The sequence below is a fragment of the Archocentrus centrarchus genome, chromosome 5, assembly GCF_007364275.1.
Source record: "Archocentrus centrarchus isolate MPI-CPG fArcCen1 chromosome 5, fArcCen1, whole genome shotgun sequence".
Taxonomy (NCBI): domain Eukaryota; kingdom Metazoa; phylum Chordata; class Actinopteri; order Cichliformes; family Cichlidae; genus Archocentrus; species Archocentrus centrarchus.
The window spans coordinates 2417655-2443021 of NC_044350.1; the positions used below are offsets into that span (position 1 = coordinate 2417655).

The 25367-nt window shown below is 42.4% G+C and overlaps 1 protein-coding gene across 2 annotated transcripts in view; it reads left to right on the forward strand.

The window, feature by feature from the left end:
• Positions 1–9116: 9116 nt before the first annotated feature.
• LOC115779701 (constitutive coactivator of PPAR-gamma-like protein 1) overlaps positions 9117–25367 on the forward strand; it is a 28618-nt gene continuing 12367 nt past the window's right edge. The window contains exons 1-13 of one of the 2 annotated variants that reach the window (XM_030728459.1): positions 9117–9862; positions 12195–12441; positions 12530–12612; positions 14468–14596; positions 16062–16152; positions 17208–17296; positions 17388–17638; positions 19215–19302; positions 19391–19612; positions 19754–19925; positions 22305–22554; positions 22700–22814; positions 23491–23700. In XM_030728459.1, the coding sequence (XP_030584319.1) occupies positions 9389–9862; positions 12195–12441; positions 12530–12612; positions 14468–14596; positions 16062–16152; positions 17208–17296; positions 17388–17638; positions 19215–19302; positions 19391–19612; positions 19754–19925; positions 22305–22554; positions 22700–22814; positions 23491–23700 (2421 nt within the window). In that variant the 5' untranslated portion in view covers positions 9117–9388. Of the gene's footprint in view, positions 9863–12194; positions 12442–12529; positions 12613–14467; positions 14597–16061; positions 16153–17207; positions 17297–17387; positions 17639–19214; positions 19303–19390; positions 19613–19753; positions 19926–22304; positions 22555–22699; positions 22815–23490; positions 23701–25367 lie in introns of those variants that run through there. The other variant, XM_030728460.1, reaches the window with a different exon arrangement.

Genomic DNA, 25367 nt, shown 5'->3' on the forward strand with positions numbered 1-25367 from the left:
TACCATGAGGCACGAGAACTGCGTGCCTCACCTAGTGTCTCTTCGCAGCAGTTTCATGATCGCTCAACACAAGAATGCATTACACACACATACAGTTGTTAATGAAAAAAACAAAAAAATAAACTGTGCATTATATACACCAGCTAAAATATGGAAATTTAGTTCATATAGTAAAAGTGTTAGAACATTTTAATAGCCACATGCAAAGGGAAAGTAATCCGGTCTCACTGCATAGCATGCCAGCACAGTTAGTAGTCATTGGCAATGACTATACTGAGCCGCACCACGGATTGCGCAATCCGTGGTGCGGCTCGCCGGGCTGGTGCCTCACCGTTCGTCTCTTAGTATTTGACCGGCAAATGCGAAAATTCAGCGACTTTGAAAAAACTAATCTAAAAATGGCGTAGTTAAATGGAAAAGAACTTTAAAATACAAATCACTGAATGAATATAACCATTTAATTTATTTTTTAATTTTATATTTCCACGATGACAGGTGAGGCCGTGCCTCACCTGCCTCCCCTGACTGCACGTCACTGCGTCTATCTGATTTTAAAAATGAGGAAATTAAATTTCCAGTTTATCCGACAGTCCTCGCCTGTAAATCTAACCTCTCTTCTTCCTCTCCTGTCCTCTTTCTGTCCTCATCACTGAGTGAACTCGTTCATTCAACTGCTGGAAATCTAGCTAGAAGACACACTGTGTGACAAACCGCTTTTCAGTTTATGTTTCCAGATAGAAATGTTGCATTTGAAATTACCTGCCACTTAAAAAATGTTACTCCTGCACTGCATCCATAACTCATGGACGCCTGCACCAAAAACACTGTTCTAGGTTGTTCTGGCCCACTTTAACCCCTGATTATAGCACACTAAATGATACATAAATTACATGTTTTCTTTATATGTGACAAGCCCCAGTGATGGAGGACACACCAGTAGAATCACCTTTTACATGTTGTTGTTCCCTCCATTTAGGCTCAAATAATTTGATGTTGGAAGGCGCGCAGTGATGGGACCCTAACTGTGGTTAAAGCTCACACCGTTACATTTAGTATTTTGTTTTCTGTACGTGCAATTTATTTTCACCAAAAGGCATATAGTAGTAGTAGTAGTAGTTGTAGCAGGAGTAGTTGTATGCGTAAGACGTGCTTAAATTTTCTAAGACAGCCAGACCTGTCCATACAGACTTCTAAATTTGTTTGTAAAGTACAAACACATTCAGGTGCAAAATATTAATACATCGCTGATTTGTGAGTGAAACATTTCCATGCATGATTTATGTTTAGCTTTGTGCATGAACACTGTTAGTAAATGAGGGCCAATAAACTCAAACTACTACAGAATGGCTGAAAAACAGAAGAATCAAGGTGCTGCCTCGTCTGAGTCCAGATCTCAACCTGATTGAAATGCTGTGGTGGGACCTCAAGAGAGCTGTGCATAAATAAATGCCTGCAAACCTCAATGAAGTGAAGCAACATTGTACATTGTAAAGAAGAGTGGATCACAATTCCTCTACAATGATATGAGAGATTGAGTCCTATATGGCACCAGTTCCCAGCAGCAGCTCTGGCAGGGGCAGGCATCTAGTCTGTTTTCTCACTTTTAGACTAGGGAATTACTCAGATTTTTTTCTCCCATATAAACAACTAGTTAAATTGTCACCAGTGTTTACCTGACAAGGAAAGTCTTTAAAAAAACATTGTACGGGGTGCATCTTTTGAGTTTCTTATCTTTTTAGGAGTGTTATAATAAAAAATACCTGATTACCATTAATGACGTTATTGTTATATTTTTGTCATTGAAGTGGAAATGTTATTTTTCCACAGTGCAGTTCTATAGTGATTGTCAGGGGTCAGACTCATTACAGAACAGGAACTGGGGTTTGGGGTCTTACCTAACTGCCTACTGTGCACAGTATCATTTACAGTTAACCTTTTACCACCCACTCATCTGCCTGGGATGCCAGTATGTAGAACTTTCCCTTGCATTGCAGTCCATAGTCCTACAATGTAATGAATTCATAAAAAGATCATATTGCATTTTAGACAAACCAGCTTAAAAGATGAAGGTTTTTTTTTTTCTTACATGAATTAATTTTGTGCATTTGTTAGCATCCACGTAATCTTTTCCAGGTCTGTATTTGATGTTAAATCTGCAAGCCATACCTGTCAGGTTTTGTACTTACTACCACAGGGATCAAGGCCATCAGTGACCCCTGTGGTAGTGAAAGGGTTAAGAATAAGGGAAATTTTCAGCTGAAAATAGAAATCACTATATGACATCATCACCTAATTTGCATAATTGGTCATTTGCATGTTTGCAATCGAGTCTGTAGGAGAGAGGAATAACATCTTTGGAGACACAAAAAGTGGAGAAAAAAAAACACCCTAAATATGTTTAGAACTAAAAATGAACTTTATGAAATAACTTAATAACTTTAATGCTTTGCCTAAACCCACATTACATATATCAATTTTGTCCCGTATTTTTTAAAAGAATATCAAATTTAACAAATTTGAACAAGATTTAACAAAAACACTGCTGTTTTAGTGAAAACAGAATCTTCTGTTTCAGTCTAATCATTCTGTTTAAGAACTGTTGAGGTGTCTCATTGTCGTGCTGCTTTGCACACATCAAATCTTGGAAAAGCTCCGTACTACTCTTCTCGCCCAAGTGGAACTGCAGGAAGCTGTGCACCCTCTTTACTGGTCACATCACCTCTTGGTCAAACACTGGAACACCACCTTGTTCCAACAGCCAGTTGTTGTGGGCACTGAAGTTCAGTATCTCTGGATCAGCAGTGATCCATCCATGAATGGCCTGCTGATCCCGAACAAGCCCCCCCCAATCTGTTACAGGCTTCGAGGGGTGGGGTCAGCACGCCAGTAGTGCAATCTGAAAAATATAGCAATTGGTCAGAGAAATGGTGACAGTACAGTGCTGCCATTCACATCCAGATTGTGACTTTAAGTGTTATAAAACAAAATATACAGCAATGTACAATACATTATTGCTATTAGGTAATTACATGACAATTACACCTGCACAGTAACTCTCCAGTTAGCATCACCAGATGACAGTGAAACATACATCAATACTCAGCAGTATCATTGGGGGGTTTCCCCTTAACTGTACACTGCTAAAATTTCAGTATTTCACTCAAAACATCTTTAAAATACACACAAAAATATTTGAATGTAACTGCAACTAAGCAAACACATTTTCTGGACAAGTTCGTTAGATAGTTCTGCACAACATTAGTATGTTATGTCCTTACCAGAACTTATCTAACACTGTGACTTTTAAGTGTCATGTGGGATCTATATAAATGATCAAAAGTGCAGATTAGTTGAAAACAAAATAAAACAGTAGAGTGTGACTCTTATGAAGATGAGGAAAGAGCAGCCTGGTGATCAACTACTCTCAACAAAGGCTCCATTTTGCTCTTAATAGCTCTGTACCCTTAGCAAACTCAGGAAAGCACTTAAAAATGACAAATTAAAATGTCTAGTTGAAGGACTACATAAAATACAGTAGAAAATTAAATACAGTAACTAAATAATAAAATAACTAAAAACAATGGGTGACACATTTTTATGTGCACCACACATTACCACAATAAATCATTGGTCCTTTGCACCTTTTGATACATTCTGGCTGCAGATCCAAGGCACAACTCTTACTTTGAAGGAAAACTGTTGCCATTTCTGGTTTGCTTTACATTTTTTTTCCCAAGCTTTACTACCTTTCGGCTAGTGGTTAGCAAGGGTTTGCAGGCAAACGTGAAAAACTACAGGCAACTGTGGACATCTGCGAGCAACCAAAGCAATCACTAGGAGGATTTTGGTACAGTTTTGCAACTGATTTCACCCAGCAACCTCCAGGAACCACTGCCAACCAGTCTGTTGTGATGTTATAAAGTGGGTGATCAGAGTTGTTCAGGATGGCTTGCAGTCAGATGGGCAGAGAGAAATTCCTCCTGAAATTATGAAGAGTGCCTCTGAATGTTTAGTCTGTATTTTAGTTTCACGGAGAACTTCACATGGAACTTTGGCCGCTGCCTCGGGTGGAATGTGTACAAGTATTGTTATGATATGACTGAACTCTCTTGGCACATAATATGGTCGCATACCCAATAATTCAATATCAGGACAGAACATCTTCTGCTTGACAGGGTTACACCATCTGCGGTCCACAAACAAAGCCAGACCCCCACCTTTTTCTTGCCACTAGCTTTTGCATCTCTGTGGTATACTTTCTGAGTCTTCACCGATATCTCCAGCTCATCCCTTTTGTTGGGTAGAAAGTTGACATTTCCCATGATGACTGTTGGCAGAGAGGGTTTATATCTCCACTTCCAAGCCTTCACCTTTGCACCAGCACGGCAAACACGAAAACACCTCTTTATCACAGCTGGAATAAGGTGGGATCTCCCAGATTTGCTCCATTTCAATGAAAAAAGCTCTTCTCATGAGTAAACTCTTCTCCTCACTGAAGTATCCATCAGGACTTGGAGAAAAAAAAAAATCTATAAAAATAAAGTCTGAGGAAAGATCAGAGCTACAAGACTTTGCTGCTTCCAGTTGAAGCGCATTTTCTAGAATTTACTCCGATTAAGAAAAAGTTTTCTTCAAAAAATTCTGTGAAAGGGTTTAGTTCTTTTGGCAGATATTGTACGCAGTTAAACTATTAAATCACTGGTCTCCATTTTGGAAATTGCAGTGAGCAGTTTATTTAGGCCTGTGTTTTTCTCTTTTGAAGATTTACGATTACTCATTAATAAGACAAAATATTTCTTATCCAGTTACTTGATGCAACAATCAATAGAATACTCGCTGCAGCTCTACTGCTCAGTGTGTCCAATGTTTAGTTACTCCTCGGCCTCCTTTAGTAATAATGATATTTATAATAAATATAGCCTGTCTGTCGACTTGGAAGTCAGGCTCAGTGAATTGGAGACTGGGCTCTGCACCCTGGAAAATCCTGTTGCTAGACAGGCCTGTGCATTCATTGCAGGTGAAGGTAGCTTGGCCACCATTAGCTCTCCCCCAGCAGATTGTCCCGAGCAGCCGAGACATCGGGCCAGCTGGGTGACGGTGAGGAGGAAGCGTAGCTCTAAACAGAAGCCCTCGGTGCGCCGCGTGAACGGGTTGTTCACATTTCAAATCATTTTTCCCTGAGGAACTCTCTGGTTATCGGTGGCTCTGTTTCGAGAAACATGAAGCTAGAGAGACCGGCAAATAGTGATGGGATGTACTGTGCTGAGGCCTCTGAGCATGTGCTGCGAAATCCAGGAAGTCTTTTATGAAGTGCATATCGAGACTCGCTTCTTTAAGGGCTGGTGATGCCACTGATGACATCTGAAGCCTCCCTGGTTCAGGCAGAGGTTCGAGTGTTGCTGTGATTTATGAACATATATAATGGATCCCTGCAAAATCTGCGTGTTAGTGTTTGTGTTGGAGTTTAGCCAGTTTGCCTGTGACAGGAGCTTGTGTTCATCGAGCCTGCTAATAGGAAAAGGGTTTCCCCTGTATGGCAACACTTTGAGCTGATTACTCTCAATAAGGTATTAAACACAATATGCCTGTAAATAACGAAATGTGCTGCTACTATAATATTCACAAATTGATGTTTTTTCATTCCAAGGTGAAGTCTATGAGTATTATCTAGGACAGTGTTTCTCAAACTGTGGGGCGCACCCAGTGCTGGCTGTCTGACTAGTGTCCAAAAAAATCGATGTGGGCTTTATAGATAATTGGGAAAAATTCTGGGGGAAACTTGGTCTTATTCGAAGAGATAGCACCCATCAAACTTTGAATGGAGCGACAGCTGCACTGAGGAGCCGGCTTTGGTTGGCGGTGAGCTGATTGCAAACACAGCTGAAGGTGAGTCTAACCTTGTTTTGTGTAGAAAAAAAATGTTCGGCGATCAAACTTGTCTAACTAAAGGATGTAAAAGTCATATCGAGATTTCCGTCGGTGAACCTGGGGAAGGATCGTTACTGGCTGCCAAGCATGCTCACATGGTCTGCTCCCAGCTTGTAGTCAAGCCCTCCTTGTATGCGTCGTCACGAACCCCGCGGCCTAATATCTACTATTCTGTTATTGTTAAAATAAATGTGCTGCCATTTAGTGCCATTGCACTGGGCAGAGGACGGACTGAAGATTTTGCTGGTTTTGCCTCAAAACAAAAATATTATTTGTTAAAAAGTAGGTAAGTTACAATTTTTACATTTTTGAAAAAAGGCACCTCATCATTGCCTGTGAAATGAAATTAGTAAAATTTACCATAGGATCCAGATAATTTAAAAAAAAAGAAAGAAGCTTCTTTAAAAGAAAAATGTCCTGGCAGATGTAGAGGCTTTTGCATCTGAGCTCTTCGTGTTTCTATATTCATTTAAAAAAAAATCTACAACAAAAGCCCCTTCAAAACAAAAGTAGATTGTGCAGAGATAAACTCGTTGCTCTCATGTGACATTTTATTGTTTCCTGTTTATCATATCTATAACAAGAACAACTGCACACAATTGCAGTGTTTCCATAACAACATAAAAGAGAAGAACATGTAAGTACAAGACTTGCACGTCACATCGTTAAAAATAGTATAAATTTGAAAAGAAAATATGTATATCAAATGATACAGCTGTGGTCACAGAAGTGACCGGAACACCTGAATTCAGTGATTTGGATGGGTGAGTGAATACTTTTGGCAATGTAGTGTATTGCAGGACTGTTTTCTTGCATTTGCACAAAATCTCTAAAATTAGAAATCCAGAATTTAAAATCCTTCTCCTCACATACAAGGTCTTGAATAATCAGGTCCCAACTTATCTTAAAGACCTAACATCACACTGATAGAGCACTTTGCTCTCAGACTGCTGACTTGTGGTTCCTAGAGTAAAAAGTAGAATGGGAGGCAGAGCCTTCAGCTTTCTGGCCCCTCTTCTGTGGAACCAGCTCCCAGTTAGGATATGGGAGACAGAGACCCTCTCTATTTCTAAGATTAGGTTTAAGACTTTTCCTTTTGATAAAGCTTACAGTTAGTGCTGGATCAGATCAGGTGACCCTGAACCATGCCTTATTTATACTGCAATAAGGCTAGGCTGCTGGGGGGTTTCCGTGATGCACTGAGTGTTTCTTTCTCACTCATCTTTCTTGTTCTCAGTATTTATATATTTATACTAATCCAACTAGTTGCCACAGATGGCTGCCCCTCCCTGAGCCTGGTTTTTGCTGAGGTTTCTACCAAGTGTTTCCTCATAGGGGTTCGTCTGATTGTTGGGGTTTTCTCTGTATTATTGTAGGGTCTTTATCTTACAATTTAAAGTGACTTCAGGCGACTGCTGTTGTGATTTGGTGCTATCTAAATAAAATTTAATTGAATTTAATTGAAGGGTCCACATGAAAAGCTATAAAGGGCCAGAATGACGACTTCATAGTTTTTAGGACTCATGGTACTGCAGAACATGAAAAAGACAAAAGTCTCAGCCAAGGCAGAAGAGACTGGACCTGAATTCAGTATTATCAAAGGGTCAATACTTAATAAATTATAAACAAAAAGAAACAGTATTTTACATCACAGTATTATAAAACTTACAACAAATATAAAGAATACCAGGTTGTGGACCTCTTAACACCTCCCAGGTTACTGGTGAGCCAGGATTTGAGTGTGGTTAACATCCACCCCTTTACACTGAATTTTCACCGGTCTGAAACGTAACGTGTAGTTTCTGAATATTTGCCTGTTTATGTGGCCAAAACAAAACCTACCCCTAAGCCTATATGTATACCAAATATGAGGTAGAGAAACAATAAAAACTTTTCACTTGCCCAAAAGCAAAGATGTGAATTAAACACACAAAGAGGATGCACAACGGTCTCGTTGAGAAAACAAAGTGTCCAAAATAAGTCAATAAAGCGCATTGAACAACTGAATGACTGCGGCACACACGTGGTTACTGATTCAACACTGCCCCCTATCTGTACTGAAGGGAAATTACTCCATTCACATGTTTTTGGTTTCTTTTTTTTTCAGGCCGCATCAAACTGATATATTCTGCATGTATATATTTCTGCATCATCGTCACACTATTTGACAGCATGCAGTACAGTAAGTTCTCTGCTTCTTTTATACATTTGCTGTAACACCTGCATGTTCTAGAAAGATGAGGAGAAATCCACGCTTAAGTTAAACCAAGTAGTCCACAAGGCTAAGTAAAACAATATTACCAAAACCTGTCGCACAATGTATAAACACATTATTTCATACATTGTTATAAAAAAAAAAAAATCGAGAGAAGTTGCTGCACATTTCTTTGGTGAGCTCGGTGAAAATAGCTGTCATTTCTAGATCTGTTGCTAGATTACATTTAACCTGTTCCCTCTAACAGAAAACTTTTTTTTTTTTTTTGCTAGAGACCCGACTTTGCCCCCGTTACGCCCCGCCCCGTTCCACCACAAATCCGGAAGCAGAACCTTCAAGCCCAAGAGTGAAACTGGCCAAGATAGTTTACACCCAACCTTTGCTGGTCAGGTCCAGCAGCTAGCTCATGTCCATTTAGTCTTTGCAAGCCGCTGTCGTTATTCTCACTGCAAAAAGGAACAGTGGAGAGCACACGTTCTACTTTTGACAAGCATTTCACCAGTTGACTTTATTTTATTTACTGTAGTCTTATTGTACTCTGATGTATCATGGGTAGCTAACGTCTCCTGCAACTTTCGCATTGTTGATTGATCTCACGTCATCTTATTTTTTTAATAATTTTTTTTTTTTTTTTGGGTGGGGGGGGGGGGGGGGGGTGCTTAGCACTAATTAGCAGATATGTGTATGTGACCTGCACCCATACAATTTATGACTGCAGCTTGCTAGCATTAGCTGATAGTTTTGCACTGAATTTGGTCACTCCTGACTGCAGAAGGCTAGCTTGATAGTGGCTACAATGCTAACAATGGCCATGTCCATCTTTTATATGAAGTCTGTGCAAAAAGGTTTGTTTGTCTTCGTGCAATGTGCAAAAAATAAATTGACAAACAGCGAAAGACGCGCCAGAGTACCCTCTTGGCTCTCTAATTTACGTGCCTGTGCGTCACATCGTCATGTGCTCTCCGTGTCGCTCTGCTCCGGTTTGGACTGACGGTCGCTGTCATGGCTCCGTGAAGCGACACATGGCAGCTGGAAGCCATGAAGCAAAATAAAAAAAATCACAACTTATCACTAGAAACCGGACATGTTTAAATAGCAGCTTTGTTTGGTTTCATTCGAAATAAGTCTAAATTCGGTAACAGCTACCAGTCAGTCAGTCTTGGGGCAGAGGCGCACTTCAACCCCCTCCGGTCTAATTTCCTACAGTCACTTTTAAGTTTCGGTCTGTTCTAATAGAAACTCGTCATGGGTGTGCAAGGTTTCCAGGAGTATATCGAGAAGCACTGTCCCAGCGCTGTGGTGCCGGTGGACCTCCAGAAGTTGGCCCAGGGCAGTATGGTTGGAGGTGGCCGGCAGAGACCCCCTCAGAGTCCGCTGAGGTTGTTGGTGGACGCTGAGAACTGCCTCCATCGGCTCTACGGAGGCTTCTACACCGACTGGGTCTGCGGGGGCCAGTGGAACCACATGCTGGGCTACTTGGCTGCTCTCTCCAAGGCCTGCTTCAACGGCAACATTGAGCTCCTGGTGTGCTTCAATGGCGCTCTGGAAAAAGGCCGTCTTCACGAGTGGGTTAAACGGCAGGTGAACGAGAGGCAGACCGCTCAGCAGATCATTAGCCACGTCCAGAACAAGGGCACCCCACCGCCCAAAGTCTGGTTCCTGCCTCCGGTGTGTATGGCCCACTGCATCCGACTGGCTCTCCTCAAGTTTCGCGTCGGGGTGAGTGAAAACTCGGCCCTGCAGTGTCTGCCTGTTGAGCTGTGGACATTAGCCGCCTCTCTGCCTAGCCTGCTAGCTGCCCAGCATATGACCACTGGCAGTTTTACACACTTCTCACACTCAGACGTGTTCTGTCCTGCTGTGTGAGAGTGGGCAGCTGGGGCAGGACGAAGAGCTGACGTTTGAGCACTTGGCTAGTAACCAACAGGTTGCTGGTTTGAGTCCCAGTTCAGATGCTGGCTGTCGTCTCTGAGATCACTGTTTGTGCATGTATCAGACAAAAATCAGCAGAGTGGAGAAAAAAAGTTGTACAGAGAAGTCTCTGCTTCACTGGAGGGATGTGAGTTTATGGCGCTTCTTTGAGATTTAAATTATTTTTCAAACAAACAAAAACTGCCCACTTAGTAAAAAAAAGTGTGTAATGATACACTCTGCAAACCTAAGTGATAAACTGCTAAGACAAAGTGGATGAGAAAGTTGCATAACATGATTTTCTAACATTGTCTCTGCATGCACCTCAGTAGTGCCATAATCCCCCCCACATGCTCATTTACAGTAACCACAATCTTTCACTGAAATTTAAGCCCCCCCAAAAAAAAAGTTCCCTCTGAACATGATTTGTCTGCTAGGTAGAGCCCTAACTGGCAACGGTTTTGGTTTTTTCTGGCTCTGCAGAGAAATGGAAGCTTTCTAACTCCCTGCAGGTAGTAATGTGTTAATGCAGGATCATGACCTGTGTAGCTGCCAGTTGATGATATAGGTAAACTTCTCACATTTTGTACAAATCTTAATAAGGGTGGCATATAAAAGATCCTCGTTTGATTATGAGCACAAAGTGGATGTAAAACAGCTCACGTGGCTTCACAGGTACAGGTGCTGGTCATAAAATTAGAATGTCATGAAAAAGTTGATTTATTTTGGTAATTCTATGCAAAAAGTGAAACTTGTATATTATATTCATTCATTACACACAGACTGATATATTTAAAATGTTTATTTCTTTTAATTTTGGTGATTATAACTGACAAATAATGAAAATCCCAAATTCAGTATCTTGAAAATTAGAATATTGTGAAAAGGTTCAATATTGAAGACACCTGGTGCCACACTCTACTCAGCTAATTAACTCCAAACACCTGCAAAGGCCTTTAAATGGTCTCTCAGTCTAGTTCTGTAGGCTACACAATCACAGGGAAGACTGCTGACTTGACAGTTGTCCAAAAGACGACCTTTGGCACCTTGCACAAGGAGGGCAAGACGCAAAGGTCATTGCTAAAGAGGCTGGCTATTCACAGAGCTCTGTGTCCAAGCACATTAATAGAGAGGCGAAGGGAAGGAAAAGATGTGGTAGAAAAAAGTGTACAAGCAATAGGGATAACTGCACCCTGGAGAGGATTGTGGAACAAAAGCCATTCAAAAATGTGGGGGAGATTCACAAAGAGTGGACTGCAGCTGGAGTCAGAGCTTCAAGAAGCACAGACGTGTGCAGACATGGTTTTCAGCTGTCGCAGTCCTCGTGTCGAGCCACTCTTGAACAAGAGACGGTGTCAGAAGCGTCTCGCCTGGGCTGAAGACAAAAAGGACTGGACTGCTGCTGAGTGCTCCAAAGTTATGTTCTCTGATCAAAGTCAATTTTGCATTTTCTGTAGAAATCAAGGTCCCAGAGTCTGGAGGAAGAGAGGAGAGGCACAGAATCCACACTGCTTGAGGTCCAGTGTAAAGTTTCCACAGTCAGTGATGGTTTGGGGTGCCATGTCATCAAATTAAAAGAAATAAACATTTTAAATATATCAGTCTGTGTGTAATGAATGAATATAATATACAAGTTTCACTTTTTGAATGGAATTACTGAAATAAATCAACTTTTTCATGATATTCTAATTTTATGGCCAGCACCTGTACATGTTTTGGTTACAGTGAGAGCAAACCTGTTCGTCTCTGCTTCTGTTACCTGTTGAAAATGAAGTTCTGGCTGTGGAGTTGGGCTCAGGGAGTGACGCTAAAACTGAATGTGAAGAAAAAAAAATAGCCATGTTAACTGAAATAAAAATAAAAGCTAGACTTAAAAAAAAAAAAGACAAAAAACCCACTAAAATAATATTGTGTACTTACAAAAAAGCTTAAATTAAAAACATGGAGCCTCCAACAAGTATCAGGAGGCACTGGTGCGTGTTGTGACTGGGATGTGTTCATGATATCAAGTTGTTTTGGAATTATTGAGAACTTTTTCAGTCTGCTCACATTATGATTTAAAAAAAAAAGCTAACAGTGAAACAAAAACTGTGTCTGTGGAAGAGGCGTCAGCCTAATTCTTGTCTGTGGCCCTCTTCAGGTTGTCCAGAGCATGGAGGACCACCACCTGGAAGTGATAGCCTTGTGCAGGAAGAGTGGCTTCCACGGCCTGGTGGCCTACGACTCGGACTACGCCCTGAGCAATATACCATACTACTTCAGCGCCCACATCCTCAAACTGAGCCGCAATGGCAAAAGCCTCACCACCAGCCAGTACCTGATGCATGAAGTGGCGCGGCAGCTCGATCTGAGCCCCAATCGTTTTGTCATTTTTGCATCACTTTTAGGTTAGCGTCGTTGTTAAAGCGAGCGATGTGAGTGAAGTGATTGCCCTGGTGAGGCTGACCGACACATGCTGTGCACTGTTTTTTATAGGGAATCACATACTGCCTGATGAAGACTTGGCTGCCTTTCACTGGAGCTTACTTGGTCCAGAGCATCCCTTAGCATCTTTGAAGGTAACGACTTCAGTCACAATTTCTCTGAGAGCTGCGGGAATTGTCAGCCTCATGCTTAAATATTTTTGTAACTGGTCAGTTGTTTCCTCATTAATTAGCAGCATTAAGCAGATGCTGCTTAATGCTGCTAATTAGCAGCAATAAGGTGAACTGAAACGTGACAATCACTGCTTTGAACTTGATTAGAAAAATACACAACAAACCCCTATTTTTCCATTTATCTGTTTTCTTAACCACTTGGACAGTTAAGGGTCATGGGGTGCTCGGACAGGCTCCAGCACCCCTGAGAAAGGCGGGTAGAGCCTGGACTGGTTACCAGTCTGTCGCAGGGCTGAAGCTGCATCCACACTGGAAGCAATTCACAGCAATGTGGCGACCAGAGACCATAGAAAGTGAATGTCATTCGATGCCTTCAAGCATTCAAAGCGCTTTATACAACACGTTTGCATCACCCGTTCACACAAGCATTCACTGTTGTAATAAGGAAAAGCTGAATTTATGATACTATCCTGCTATACGTTCCAGCAAGGTTCAACAGCTGCAGTCAGTTAATAATTACAGGTAGGTCTACCTATTTGTTTGTGTCTGTTGACATATCACACCTGCCTACCCTAACAGGTCACAATAACCAGCATACTAGTATTTATCATGTACACGGACATGCAGAACAGGACATCTGTTTTCCATGGTCATTTATATGATCTGGCATAAGCCTCAGAATCTGCATGCTCAGGTCCATGAAATGCACTCAGTGAGAAACGCACAAACAAAGTCCCTCTCATGGGTTTGTGGTTGTTTGTCCGCTGTGTCACATTCACTGACAGGTGTGTGGATGTTAACCTCCAAAGATAGGAGTCTGATGCTTAACGAGTTCTGTGTCCGATCATGTTTTGCTCTGATCCAGATTCCACAAAGTGTTTCAGAACCGTGTGCTGAACTCTTAGAGAGCCTCTGTATCAAACTGAATCCGTTTACTCAGAGTTCTTTCATGTAATTTAATTCAGTTGTTAAAGTGCTTTTCAGCTGACAGCATTCATTCATTACACGCAGACTGATATCTTTCAAATGTTTATTTCTTTTAATTTGATGATTATAAATGACAACTAATAAAAACCCCAAATTTAGTATTTTAGAAAATTAGAAAAAGGATTTTTAGAAATGTTATGAATCTCATAATAATGATATTTAATGTTTAGAAAGAAAAAAAAAAAGAAAAGAAATGTTGGCCAACTGAAAAGTATGAGCATGTACAGCACTCAGTACTTAGTTGGGGCTCCTTTTGCCTGCAGCAATGCGGTGTGGCATGGAGTCGATCAGCCTGTGGCACTGCTCAGGTGTTATGAGAGCCCAGGTTGCTCTGATAGTGGCCTTCAGCTCTTCTGAATTGTTGGGTCTGACGTATCGCATCTTCCTCTTCACAATAGCCCACAGATTTTCTATGGGGTTAAGGTCAGGCGAGTTTGCTGGCCAATTAAGAACAGGGATACCATGGTCCTTGAAGCAGGTACTGGTAGCTTTGGCACTGTGTGCAGGTGACAAGTCCTGTTGGAAAATGAAATGTTCATCTCCATAAAGTCGGTCAGCAGCAGGAAGCATGAAGTGGACCAGTGGACCAACACCAGCAGATGACATGGCACCCCAACCCATCACTGACTGTGGAAACAAAGGTGTTAAAGTGATCAACATTTTAATTTGCTGATGTCATATTGCAGACGCATCAGTCATAAAACAGGAGCTGCTGAGCGATTCCTGTTGATCATTTCTGAAGTCCTTGTTGACTCTCAGCCTTCCTCCTTTTGCAATGAAGACGACTGTCTCACTTTTGGCTGCGTTCACAGCTTGCTTTCTTTCACAGGTGCGTGCCCACCAGCTCGTGCTCCCCCCCTGTGATGTTGTAATCAAGGCTGTGGCCGACTACGTCCGCAGCATCCCAGACATCACCGACCTGGAGACCATCGGCAAGGACATATTCAAGCATTCACAGGTCTGTACAGTTGAACTTACCAAGGAGGAATTCCCTGCTTCCAAAAACACTGAAAAGATACCTGGTGGGGGAAAAAACTGTGTAGATGAGCTAAATGAGCAGTTCTCCAAGTGCAGTCACATTACCCTCTGATTTAAAAATCAAGTCAGCAGTCAGAAATATCCTCTTTTTGTTTTCTCTCATTTGATGATGGATCAGTGGAGCTGCTTCACACACGAAAGCATGTGGCCACGAACCTTTGTGTTGTAAGTTTTGGTTATATGTGGAATGATATTTAATGCATCAATGGGAAATTAGCTAAAACTCTCCTTGATTGACAGGCTGTTGCCAATCACTTTGACTATTGTCGATCACCCATTGACACAGCCCTAATTTATGTCATGTTTAAGTGTGACTTCAGAACACTCTGATAATGAACTTGACTGAGCAGAACAAACAAAAATTGACCGCATCATGGAGTCTGCTAAAACGATCATGTTGTATCCTCAGGGGGGCTTGTTTTGAAATGTGGTTATATTGATTGAAGACGCAGAACTTGCAGTACTGTAAATAGCAAAATCAACTGATCTGCCAGAAGTGCAATTAGACTGTGTGTGTGCCGCCTCTAGCATTCACACATGCTCCGCTCTGCACCACAAACAGCTGAAAGCTGTGGGAAAAATTGATTGTGAAACAGGTCCTGACATACTTCACCTGGTGGCCTCTCTCCATTTATTCAATTTAATTCAGTTTGTGCCAAATTGCAACAAACGGGCGTCTCAAGGTGTTTTATATTGTAAGGTAAATACCATACAAGGACTATGAGCAAGCATTTGGCAACAGTGGGAAGGAAAAACTCCCGTATAACAGGAAGAAACCTCCGGCAGAACCAGGCTCAGGGAGGCGCAGTCATCTGCCGCGATCAGTTGTGTGTGAGGGGGGAGAGGCAGGACAAAAGACACACTGTGGAAGAGAGCCAGAGATTAATAATAACTAATGATTAAATGCAGAGTGGGGTATAAATGCAGAATGTGAAAAAGAAACAGTGCATCATGGGAAGCCTCCAGCAGTTTAGGCCTATTGCAGCATACCTGAGGGAGGGTTCAGGGTCACCTGATCCAGTTGTAACTGTGAGCTTTATCAAGAAGGAAAGTTTTAAGCCTCATGTTAAAAGCAGAGAGGGTGACCGTCTCCTGAATCCAAACTGGGAGTTTGTTCCACAGCAGGGGGGCCTGAAAGCTGAAGGCTCTGCCTCCCGTTCCACTTTTAAATATGTTATGGCTTCACTTTGGTATAAAATGTAATTGTTTTCAGTTTTTCTCTCTCTCCGTATATCTGCTGATTCCTTTATTTTGGCGACACCAACACATACGCGGTCGCAGTCAGATCTAAGCTGTGAATGCTTTAAGATGAGGGGTGTTTATCTCATGCGTTTCACTCCTCTTTTGCCTCTGAAATACTCAGCTCACTAATGTTTTTCTTTCAGTCTTGCACTGATGACAAAATCATCCGCTTCAAGAAGGCAGCGGAGTACTACTCAGTGGCCAGCAAACCCCAACACTTCCCTCTACAGCTGGGTGGGTTTCTGTCTGATCTTCCCATACTGAATACTGCTGTTGTGGGTCAGCAGCACTGTGACCTGTAGAGAGACAGGGCTGGATGTACGTGAAGCAGTAGAAGAAGACTTCTACTTTTTAAGGCTTAGCACATTGAATTTGAATAAAATGGTAGATGATGCTTAAAAGTGTCTTGAGTTTGAGTTTACATCAGAGTTGTGTTGAGATAATTGTGTCTTTTTTTTCAAGTTCTCATTAGACTCTTAAACGTTCAGTCTGTTCTCACAGTTTCTGGTGTACAGGTGATGTACAACACGTAAAATGTCATTAAAAAACATGTAAATTACAAAATTATATTTATGGGGAGTTTAACACAAAGCGTAGAGCTTAAAAAGCAACTAAACTGGTCATCCCTCAGAGAATGATGAGCGCTCTGCTGCAACTGCCAAGTGAGTACAACAACATGTTCTCACTGATGATGCATCCATTCATCGAGAGGCACACTGGCTGTGCTTACACTCTTTGAGAGCAGCAGCTTTGGGAGAAAGTGAAGGTGGCTTCATGGGCATGTTGCCACTGTTCCAAGCAGCAGGGCAAATTCACAGAACAAATATAAAAGAGTGTTCTGTACAGAGTGTGCCACCCTCCCGTCCAAATATGGCAACCAGTGTTTTCCATCTCTTTTATACACTCTGTGGCTCATATTCAGACAGATGCAGCAAAACTCAGTGGACCAAATTTTATAGTTTAAAGCGTTTGCAGTGATTCAAAACAGTGAAAGAGCTTCTCAGAATAAGGTAGAATATCCTCCACTCGTGGAGCTGCAGTCCACCTGCTGAAGAGCATTTTCTTTGGCTTTGCGTGTAACTATTCAATTACATTTGAACTGCTGTACTTCTGGATTAAGTGATTACTTCTTCTACACAGTTCTTTCATGAGGCTTGGCACATCATGCTGAATATCTAATGTTTGAATATGATGAAGCACAGAGCCTGATGAGAGAGAAAATATCTAAATTTGCAATTGTAGAAGTCACTTTTCATCTGGACTGGAAGTTTTTTGTGTTTGTTTCACAGTTAGACCAAAACACACGGGAGTGCCTACTGCAGTGCCATCTCCAAAAATACTCTCCATTCCGCAGGTGCCGCAGCCTGACAAACCTGGGGTAAGAAGTGCAGTCAATACCCAGTGAGATACTGCAGCTGCCTCAGCTTTCCTGAGAACAACATGCTTCTGTGTCTCTTCCCTGCCTTCAGGTCCAGCACTCGCACCCAGATGCGCTGGTGGAGGGCAGCCTGTCTGTGGACTCGATGGAGAAATCCCTCCGAGAGCAAAAGAGCTTCAGCAACATTCCTCATGAAGGAAAGAGCACGCTTCCCTTTACGAGATCCTCTCCCGTCAACCCTGCCCAGCCCGGCAGCCCCAACCACATAGAGGCTCCTTTAGTTAATGCCTCCTCCACGTCGTCTTCCTCAGAGAATGATGAGAGCTCTGCCACAACTGCCAAGTGAGTACAGCACAACACGTTCTCACTGATTGTGGACCAATTCGTACTCTTTGAGATCAGCGGCTTTGGGAGAAGGTGAAGGTAGTGAAGGTTGCCTGTTTGTGCTTTTGTTCATTTAGGACCAGTGCACCAATTTTTTTAAAAAAAGTGTTATTTCTATCTGCAGTAATTTACTTTTGGCAGCATACCTCTGATCTGGGAGCTGCTTGCTCTTTTATGTGCATACATAGAAATTCTGAAGCGAGAGAACAAAAGAGAGAGAGTATGCATTTAGAGAGCTCAGTTATGACATTAAAACAGACACAGACAGAGGAGGAGCCGGGTTAGAGTTGGTCTACAGATGCACAGCAGCTGTAGGTAGGTAAAGCAGCTTGTGCAGAAGCTTTACCTACCTGTAGAAGGGTGTCAGCTGGTTCATATATCATCTTAGTCTTAGAAAGTCAGGGTTACAAATAGGAATATGTTTAGGGTTAGAGGGTGACCGCATGTATGGGTAGTGCAGCCCTTTCAGGTGGAAGTGACAGATTCAGGAGCAGAACAATACACAGAGCAATGCATTGTCTCTGCTGGCTTGCTTTCTTCCCATAAGCAATCCTGCTGTCATCTGTATCTCTGCATAGAAACATGACATGATTGATTGAAATGTTATTCATCAGCCCAGCACACCACCTGCTGTTGATAAATGGCCCAGTTCTGACATTGATGTGTCCATTGTGGGTGCTTTTGCTGGTGGACAGTGGTTAACGTGGCTACTCTGCCTTATCTGTGGCTAAATAGCCTCAGACACAAGGTGCAATATATTGAGCTCTGATAGATTTACATAATAGTGAGTACATGAAAGATTTCAGCATATTTTTCACACCTTAGCTCTTCCTGTGATCAGAACATATAAGCCTCCCTTGTGCACACATGCCACTGAGGCTTTGCTCACCATGACCCTGTCACCAGTTCTGTTTCCCTCCTTGGACTGGCTCTAACCACTGCATACTGGAAACACCCCACAGGACCTGCCTTTTTTTTTTTTTTTTGCTATTCTTTGACCCAGTTGTCAGAGCGTGGATGTGGATGTAACTACTGATAAGTGAAGCCAAGAATAAACTGTATTAATCCTGCATTGTTTCTAATGGCCAGCAGGGAGAGACTCCTCAGTGGCAAAAAGAAGTGTCAACTTTGTTGATATTTAATTTGAATTTCATTTCTTAGTTTGCCCATAAGAAAAAGGAGGACAAAACAGGGTATGGTTTAGGTTAGGGTTACCTTGTAGCTCCATAGTGTAGTAGTTTACGCACAAAAGATCCCTGATTCGAGACCAGGAGAAGACAAATCCCTGGGTGGGTTGCATCAGGAAGGGTGTCCAGCATAAAAATGTGCCAAATCAAATGTAAAAGTAGCATCCACATGAACAGCAGGATCAAAGGTTTCCTAGCAGGATGTCGTACTGAGAAAAAAATAGATTTTAGTCATTGTGAATGTCATATTGTTTTAATATTGTTGCTGATTGGTGTAACATACAGACAGGGGTGTAAAAGGTTTGCCTGTGAATGTAACAAACTTTCTTTCCCTGTTCCTCTTCTAGTCATATTAGCGATCATAAGGAAGGATGGCAGAAAAATGGGCATGCTTCTCACTCTGCCAAAACGCCAGAGGGAGATGAAGGGGTGAAAGTGAGTCCAGCTTGACAAGCACCGCACACTGGTTGATGGAGACTCTCATTATAGGCTTAATTGATATGACCCTCCCTTCTGTCCTCAGACTGACCTCTGTGAGACCGCTGCTGTGAGCCTGGGCTCACAGGATGGAGATTTCCACAGCCTGAATGCACAAATCCCCTCCCTACTCTCCATGCCCACCAGGAACCACATGGACATCACCATCCCACCTTTACCTGCCGTGGCCCCTGAGGTCCTGCGGGTTGCTGAGCACAGACACAAGCAGGGCCTTATGTACCCCTATGTGTACCACATTCTCACCAAGGTCATTGAGACTGTTTATGTTTGGGTTTAGGCTGCTTATATCTTTGATGTGTGGTGTTAGGGAGATACAAAGAGGTCTGAGTATCTGTGCTGAGTGGCCTGTTTCATTGTGCAGCACTGAGGTAACAGTGTGTCTTTGCAGGGAGAGATTAAGCTATCTGTCACCATTGAAGATGAAGCTAACAAAGACCTGCCTTCAGCAGTACAGCTGTTTCGACCTATCCGTCAGTATGTTTACGGAGTGCTCTTCAGCCTGGCAGAAGCCAGGAAGAAGGCTGAGAGACTCGCCATGAGGAAGAACTGCCTCCCTGAATGTGAGTAATGATCAGACTGCTCCTGTATGTGTGTCTCTCACACTGTAGTAAAAACTCTCACATGTGAATTGTGAGATTAGAACAAGGCTTTTATCAAATTGTTCAACCTTCTATCATTTGTATTACATCAGCGATATTCAGATATGGTGAGTTTTGTAGAAAATACATCACAAGGTGCAAACTTAGTACAAGGCTCTCCACTTCCACTGTGTTTTCCCCTCACTTAGGGGTACTGGTTTCAAGTTTCAAATAATGTGCTACAGTGTGCCAGCAAACATGCCTGTCAGGTTTACAGCGGGTAGGTGTGGGTGAACTGTGGGGCTGTGTGGGCAGGGTGAGCCCACACTTATCCCACACAGGCCCCAAGTGGGTGTGCTCACACAGGGCCCATAGCAGCCGGGGCCTCTATATAGTTTCTCTATGGGCAGCACCATAGAAAACTGTCATGGGTGTCCTGAGGGGAAAAAACTACTGTGGGGCCTACATGGGGGCCAATTAGGGTTTTCTGTGGCAAACCAATTGTGGGTTGCACACAGTTACCCCTTGGGGGCCCAAAAGGGCAAAATTGCTATGGGACCCGCACGGGGTAGCCTACGTGGGCCCCGTTTAGGTTTTCTGTGGCAAGCCCACTGTGGGTTTACCTATAGAAAACTCATGAAGGGGCCCCAAAGGGCAAAACTGCTGTGGACCTTGTGTGGGCACACAAATGTGGGTTTGGCCTGCCCACACAGCTATTCACTCTGGTTGTACATGGATTATTTTGAACTCTGAATCATGCAAAGCTACTATAGTAAGTAGAGCTCCTTTATTGCAATGCTTTTGTTAACTAGAGATGCACCGATTGCCGTTTTCTTTGCCAATTCCAGTTTTTATACACCCATTAAAAGACAGGACATATCATGTGATCACCTACAGCAGGTGGACAGTGTCCATTGAAGTGTCCGCTCAATACCTTGAGAACCATTCAGCTTACACTTACCAAGCTTCATGGGTAGATGGCTTATGATTAAAACAAGGTTGGGATTGTATATGGGGTCAAGGTCAGGGAGCTCTGACTAGCATTAGCCATTTTGTTATGTTATTTAAAATATCCATGCTCAGCTGCTTGAAAGTGATTTAAGTGTCTTATTAAGTTTGTTAGGAATGTTTTTGTGGTGGTTCTCTGTGACAGTGGGTGAGCAGTTATTACACTTTCATACTCACCACTTTTACATGCGTGGCATATTGTTTTTCTACACGTGCTTATTTGCTTCACTTACTATCCTGTGTTTGTTTCTGTTAGTGTTATGTTGCAGTTAACATCAAGGCAATAGAGGTCAAAGCAAATACACAGTCATAAGTTGCTGCTGTTCTAATTAACTTGTAGGTGTAAATATTGTTTGTTCCTTTGTTCGTACTTACTATTGTTTTGTTTTGGGTTATTTTTTTGTTGTTGTTGTGTTTAACATCTTACCCCACTGCACCGGATGAAATCTTTTCACACCCCACACGGTGGTGGTGGCATGTCGGCTCTGCGTACACAGCAGACAGTGACGGTGGAGGGTTTTGGTAGTCGCTGTGCTAACGTAACTGCTAATGTTTCCTTGTTCTGCCATGAGAATTAATCTGATGTTCAACATTTGTTCCACATGACTTTTCTCCCAGCCCCCCCCCCCCCCCCCCCCCCCCCCCCCAATCATCATTTAACGATGTTTGTCTTCATAGGGATTCATTTAGATGTGTTAATAAGCTTGTGATGGTTTAGTGAGTGCTATGAGGTTCTCAGATGTTCATATTGGTTTCTAGGTTTACTGTCTTGAGCTATTGATCCTGGATAGACTGTGAACTGACAGTTGTGTATATAGTCACTCAGAAGTTGCTTCAGATGAAGAGCTGAGCTGCCCAGAATGTTTTGGTTTTGGTTATGATCGTTTCATTTGAGGAGTTTTTTATGTAGGTGTAAGTTTCACGTGTCATGGAGAACACTGTACATAAACTACTCACCTCTGACCACTCAGAGTGTTTCTTGAGTCTCCCTGCCTACCTACCACCTTCCTTCACATTTGCACGAGACTACCTTACATTCCCAAACAGTTTACTTTGGTAAACTTTGTCTTCCTCACTCACAGTGAAGAGCTCTCTAATAGCCACAGCCAGATACTAATGACATGTGGCTGTGAGTGTGTGAGTGCCTATTTTCCTGCGCTGCTGTGCTTGAAAGGGACCGGCTCTTAATTGGACGTGAAGCTGACCAGCTGGTAACTGGTCCAGGCCAAGACTTCTGAAAATCGGCCCATTCCAGTTCCTCGCTGGTCGATCGATGCATTTCTGCACTTCTTTTTTAGATGCTTGAAAAATACAAATCCTTCAATCTTTTTTTTTTTTTTTGTCCTCCTGCAGACACACATGTCCTGATTAAAGAGTGGGCCGCCTACAAAGGCAAGTCTCCCCACACGCCAGAGCTGGTGGAGGCTCTGCCCTTCAGGGAGTGGACATGCCCCAACCTCAAGAAACTGTGGCTGGGGAAAGCCATGGAGGACAAGAACCGCAGGATGAGGGCGTTCCTGGCCTGCATGCGCTCTGACACCCCTGCCATGCTGAACCCTGACAACGTCCCCACACCCCTGTTAGTGCTGTGCTGTGTGCTTCGGTGAGTAGCATCAGTCTGAGCGTTTTGATTTAGCTGACAGTTGAGAGCAGTGTGACGTAAAGTGGAAGGGAATGAGAATTTATGACGACAGGGTGTCTCAGTTCCTGCTTTCTGTAACCCTGTTAATCTTTGTGTTTTGCTTCAGGTTTATGTTACATTGGCCAGGAGTAAGAATTTTGCGTCGTAACGAACTTGACGCTTTCCTAGCTCAAGCACTTTCTCCTAAACTTTATGAACCTGACCAGCTGCAGGAACTTAAGGTGATTTTGTAGTTTTAATTAAATGAGGAGTGTCTGAGAACTGGACGCAAGTTCAGGAATATCTTGGCTATAATCTGCTGCTCAGTCAGTTGTTCCCTTGCTTTGTATTCCACCTCTTTCTGTTCTCTGGACACTCCTTATATATCTTACAACCTGCTCCACAAAACACAGTTTTGTAGCAGCATGTTGTTGCTGAAGCTGTAGCTTTGTGTAAGAGATGTATTCGTAGAGCTTTGAGGGATTCCAGTGTTTTGTGTGTGTGTGTGTGTGTGTGTGTGTGTGTGTGTGTGTGTGTGTGTGTGTGTGTGTGTGTGTGTGTGTGTGTGTGTGTGTGTGGATGGTTTATACCTTCCTGGGAAGCTGGATCTCTGTTCTCATTTGACCCTTTTTAATGTAAACCATCCACACGAGCTGTGCGCTGTGCTCCTTGTTGTGTCTGTGTGTAGCTTCCCTCAGCCTGTGTCAGAACATCTAGGTTGTGTGTGCTGCTTTGTGTCTTGGCTGGATTAGCTTGTCCATCGCTGTGTTTTAGCAGCTGAGCGTGAATGGGCTGCTTATGCTTGCTCTGTGCTTTGCTTTGCACTTCCTCCATCTGAATCTGAACGCTCAGTTGGGTTTTTTTTTTCCTTCATTTTCATTTCATCATTTTAGGAGTTTTGATATTTTTCTGTTACAGATTGACAACCTTGACCCTCGGGGAGTCCAGCTGGCAGCTCTGTTCATGAGCGGAGTGGACATGGCTCTGTTTGCCAATGACGCGTGCGGGCAGCCACTTCCCTGGGAGTACTGCTGCCCGTGGATGTACTTTGACGGCAAGCTGCTTCAGCATAAACTCATCAGGGCCAGCAGGGAGAAGGCCCAGCTCATCGACCTCTGTGATGGTCAGGTACGTTCAGCCATACCAGTCTCAAGTCAACAAAACACCCTCCAGTGCAAAGGTTGGGTTATGGTCTCTCAAAACTTTCTTTTTTTTTGTTTTCTTCTGCTTCCGGTTTATTTCAGCCTTCTGTAGCTTCCATTAATATTGCTGTTGTAACTCAACGGCTGATGTAAACGCCTCTGTTCTAGACATAGTCGCCTCGAGGTCCTTTATATTATAAGTTATAAAGACCCTACAGTGTTAGAGGGAAAACTCCCAACAATCAGACCCTCTATGAGCAATCACAGTGGAAGGAAAAACAGCCTTTTAACAGGATAAAACCCCAGCAGTACCTGAGGAACCATCTGCCATGATGGACAAGAGAAAGAAGGCAAGCATGGACACAACAGTAAATATGGGAGAGAGAGAAGACCAACGTTAATAACATGCAGTACAGTACATTTGTTTCAGTCAGACTGAAAATACAAAGAAATTAGCTGCAGACCTTTTGCCCTCATTTACTAGTATGTGCTTAAAAATGTCCTTATCCTGCACAACAAACAAAATTACTGTGAGATTTATGAAACGTGTACTGGCCTGTTTTGTCCTTACAGTCATACATATATTAGTAAATAAGAATCATTCTGAACCAACAGGCTTGTGCAGTCTGCATACCTTCTTCATGCAGCCACACCCCCATTTCTCTATATAAAGAAAAGAGTTTACTTCCTGGTAAAGCAGAGAAAGTAGTGACAATGTTGCAAGAGAGAAGCCTGCAGCTGTAAGGCAAGAAAGCAGACAAAGTACGTCTTAAGAAACTGAAACAATTGTGTAAAAAGAGGAAACCAGACAAGGCACACCTTTCCAAAGATTTGTTCCTGAGACTCACTGTGGAATATTGGAATATGTTTAATTAACAAAAGCTAAGGCCTGCACTTTTCCATCTAGTATTTTTTCTTGACATGCAGGTTTTTTTTTATTTATTAAATAAAAATAATGTGTGTACCCTGTCTCCTCGTTAACAGGTGGGTCAGTCTGAATGAAACTTTGCATGAACACTCACACATACAGCAGTTATCATCTACACATTTTAAAAACAGATTTATTAGAAATCCCAGTTTGTCTTTTTTTTTTTGGTTGTTTTTGTGGTCATCATCCCCCTGAAAATGCAATTTTAATTTTTCTGTTTGCATTTTGATCGAGTCACTACTAAATACAGAACGGGAAATTTAAAAAAGCACTTTTTGCCAGGCTTGCAGCACCAGGTTAATGCTCACATTGCACTGCCAGGTTTTTTTCCAGCACAATTGTGTTTAAAACTAAGTCAGCCAGGCCTTTATCATTTGTTTGTATGTATGGATCGTGAAGTACAAACAAATTCAGGTACTATTGATAAATTACTGACTTGTGAGTGAAACATTGATATGCACGGTTTATGCAGATTTATGCATATGCACTGTTAGTAAATGAGGGCCAGTGAGTGAACGAGGTAGTTGGTTCAATGACCATCGCAGCATTAGCATAAATTAGAATTGATATGTTAGGTGGATAGGAGGTGTGTGTGTGCAGCTCAATCGTTCCCCATTTGCATATCCTCACTAAATGTAGAAAAGAACTTAAAAAAAAAAATCTATTTGAATTTTTTTTTTTTTAAACAACAATCCAAAAGATCTAATGCCAGAAATTTACATACA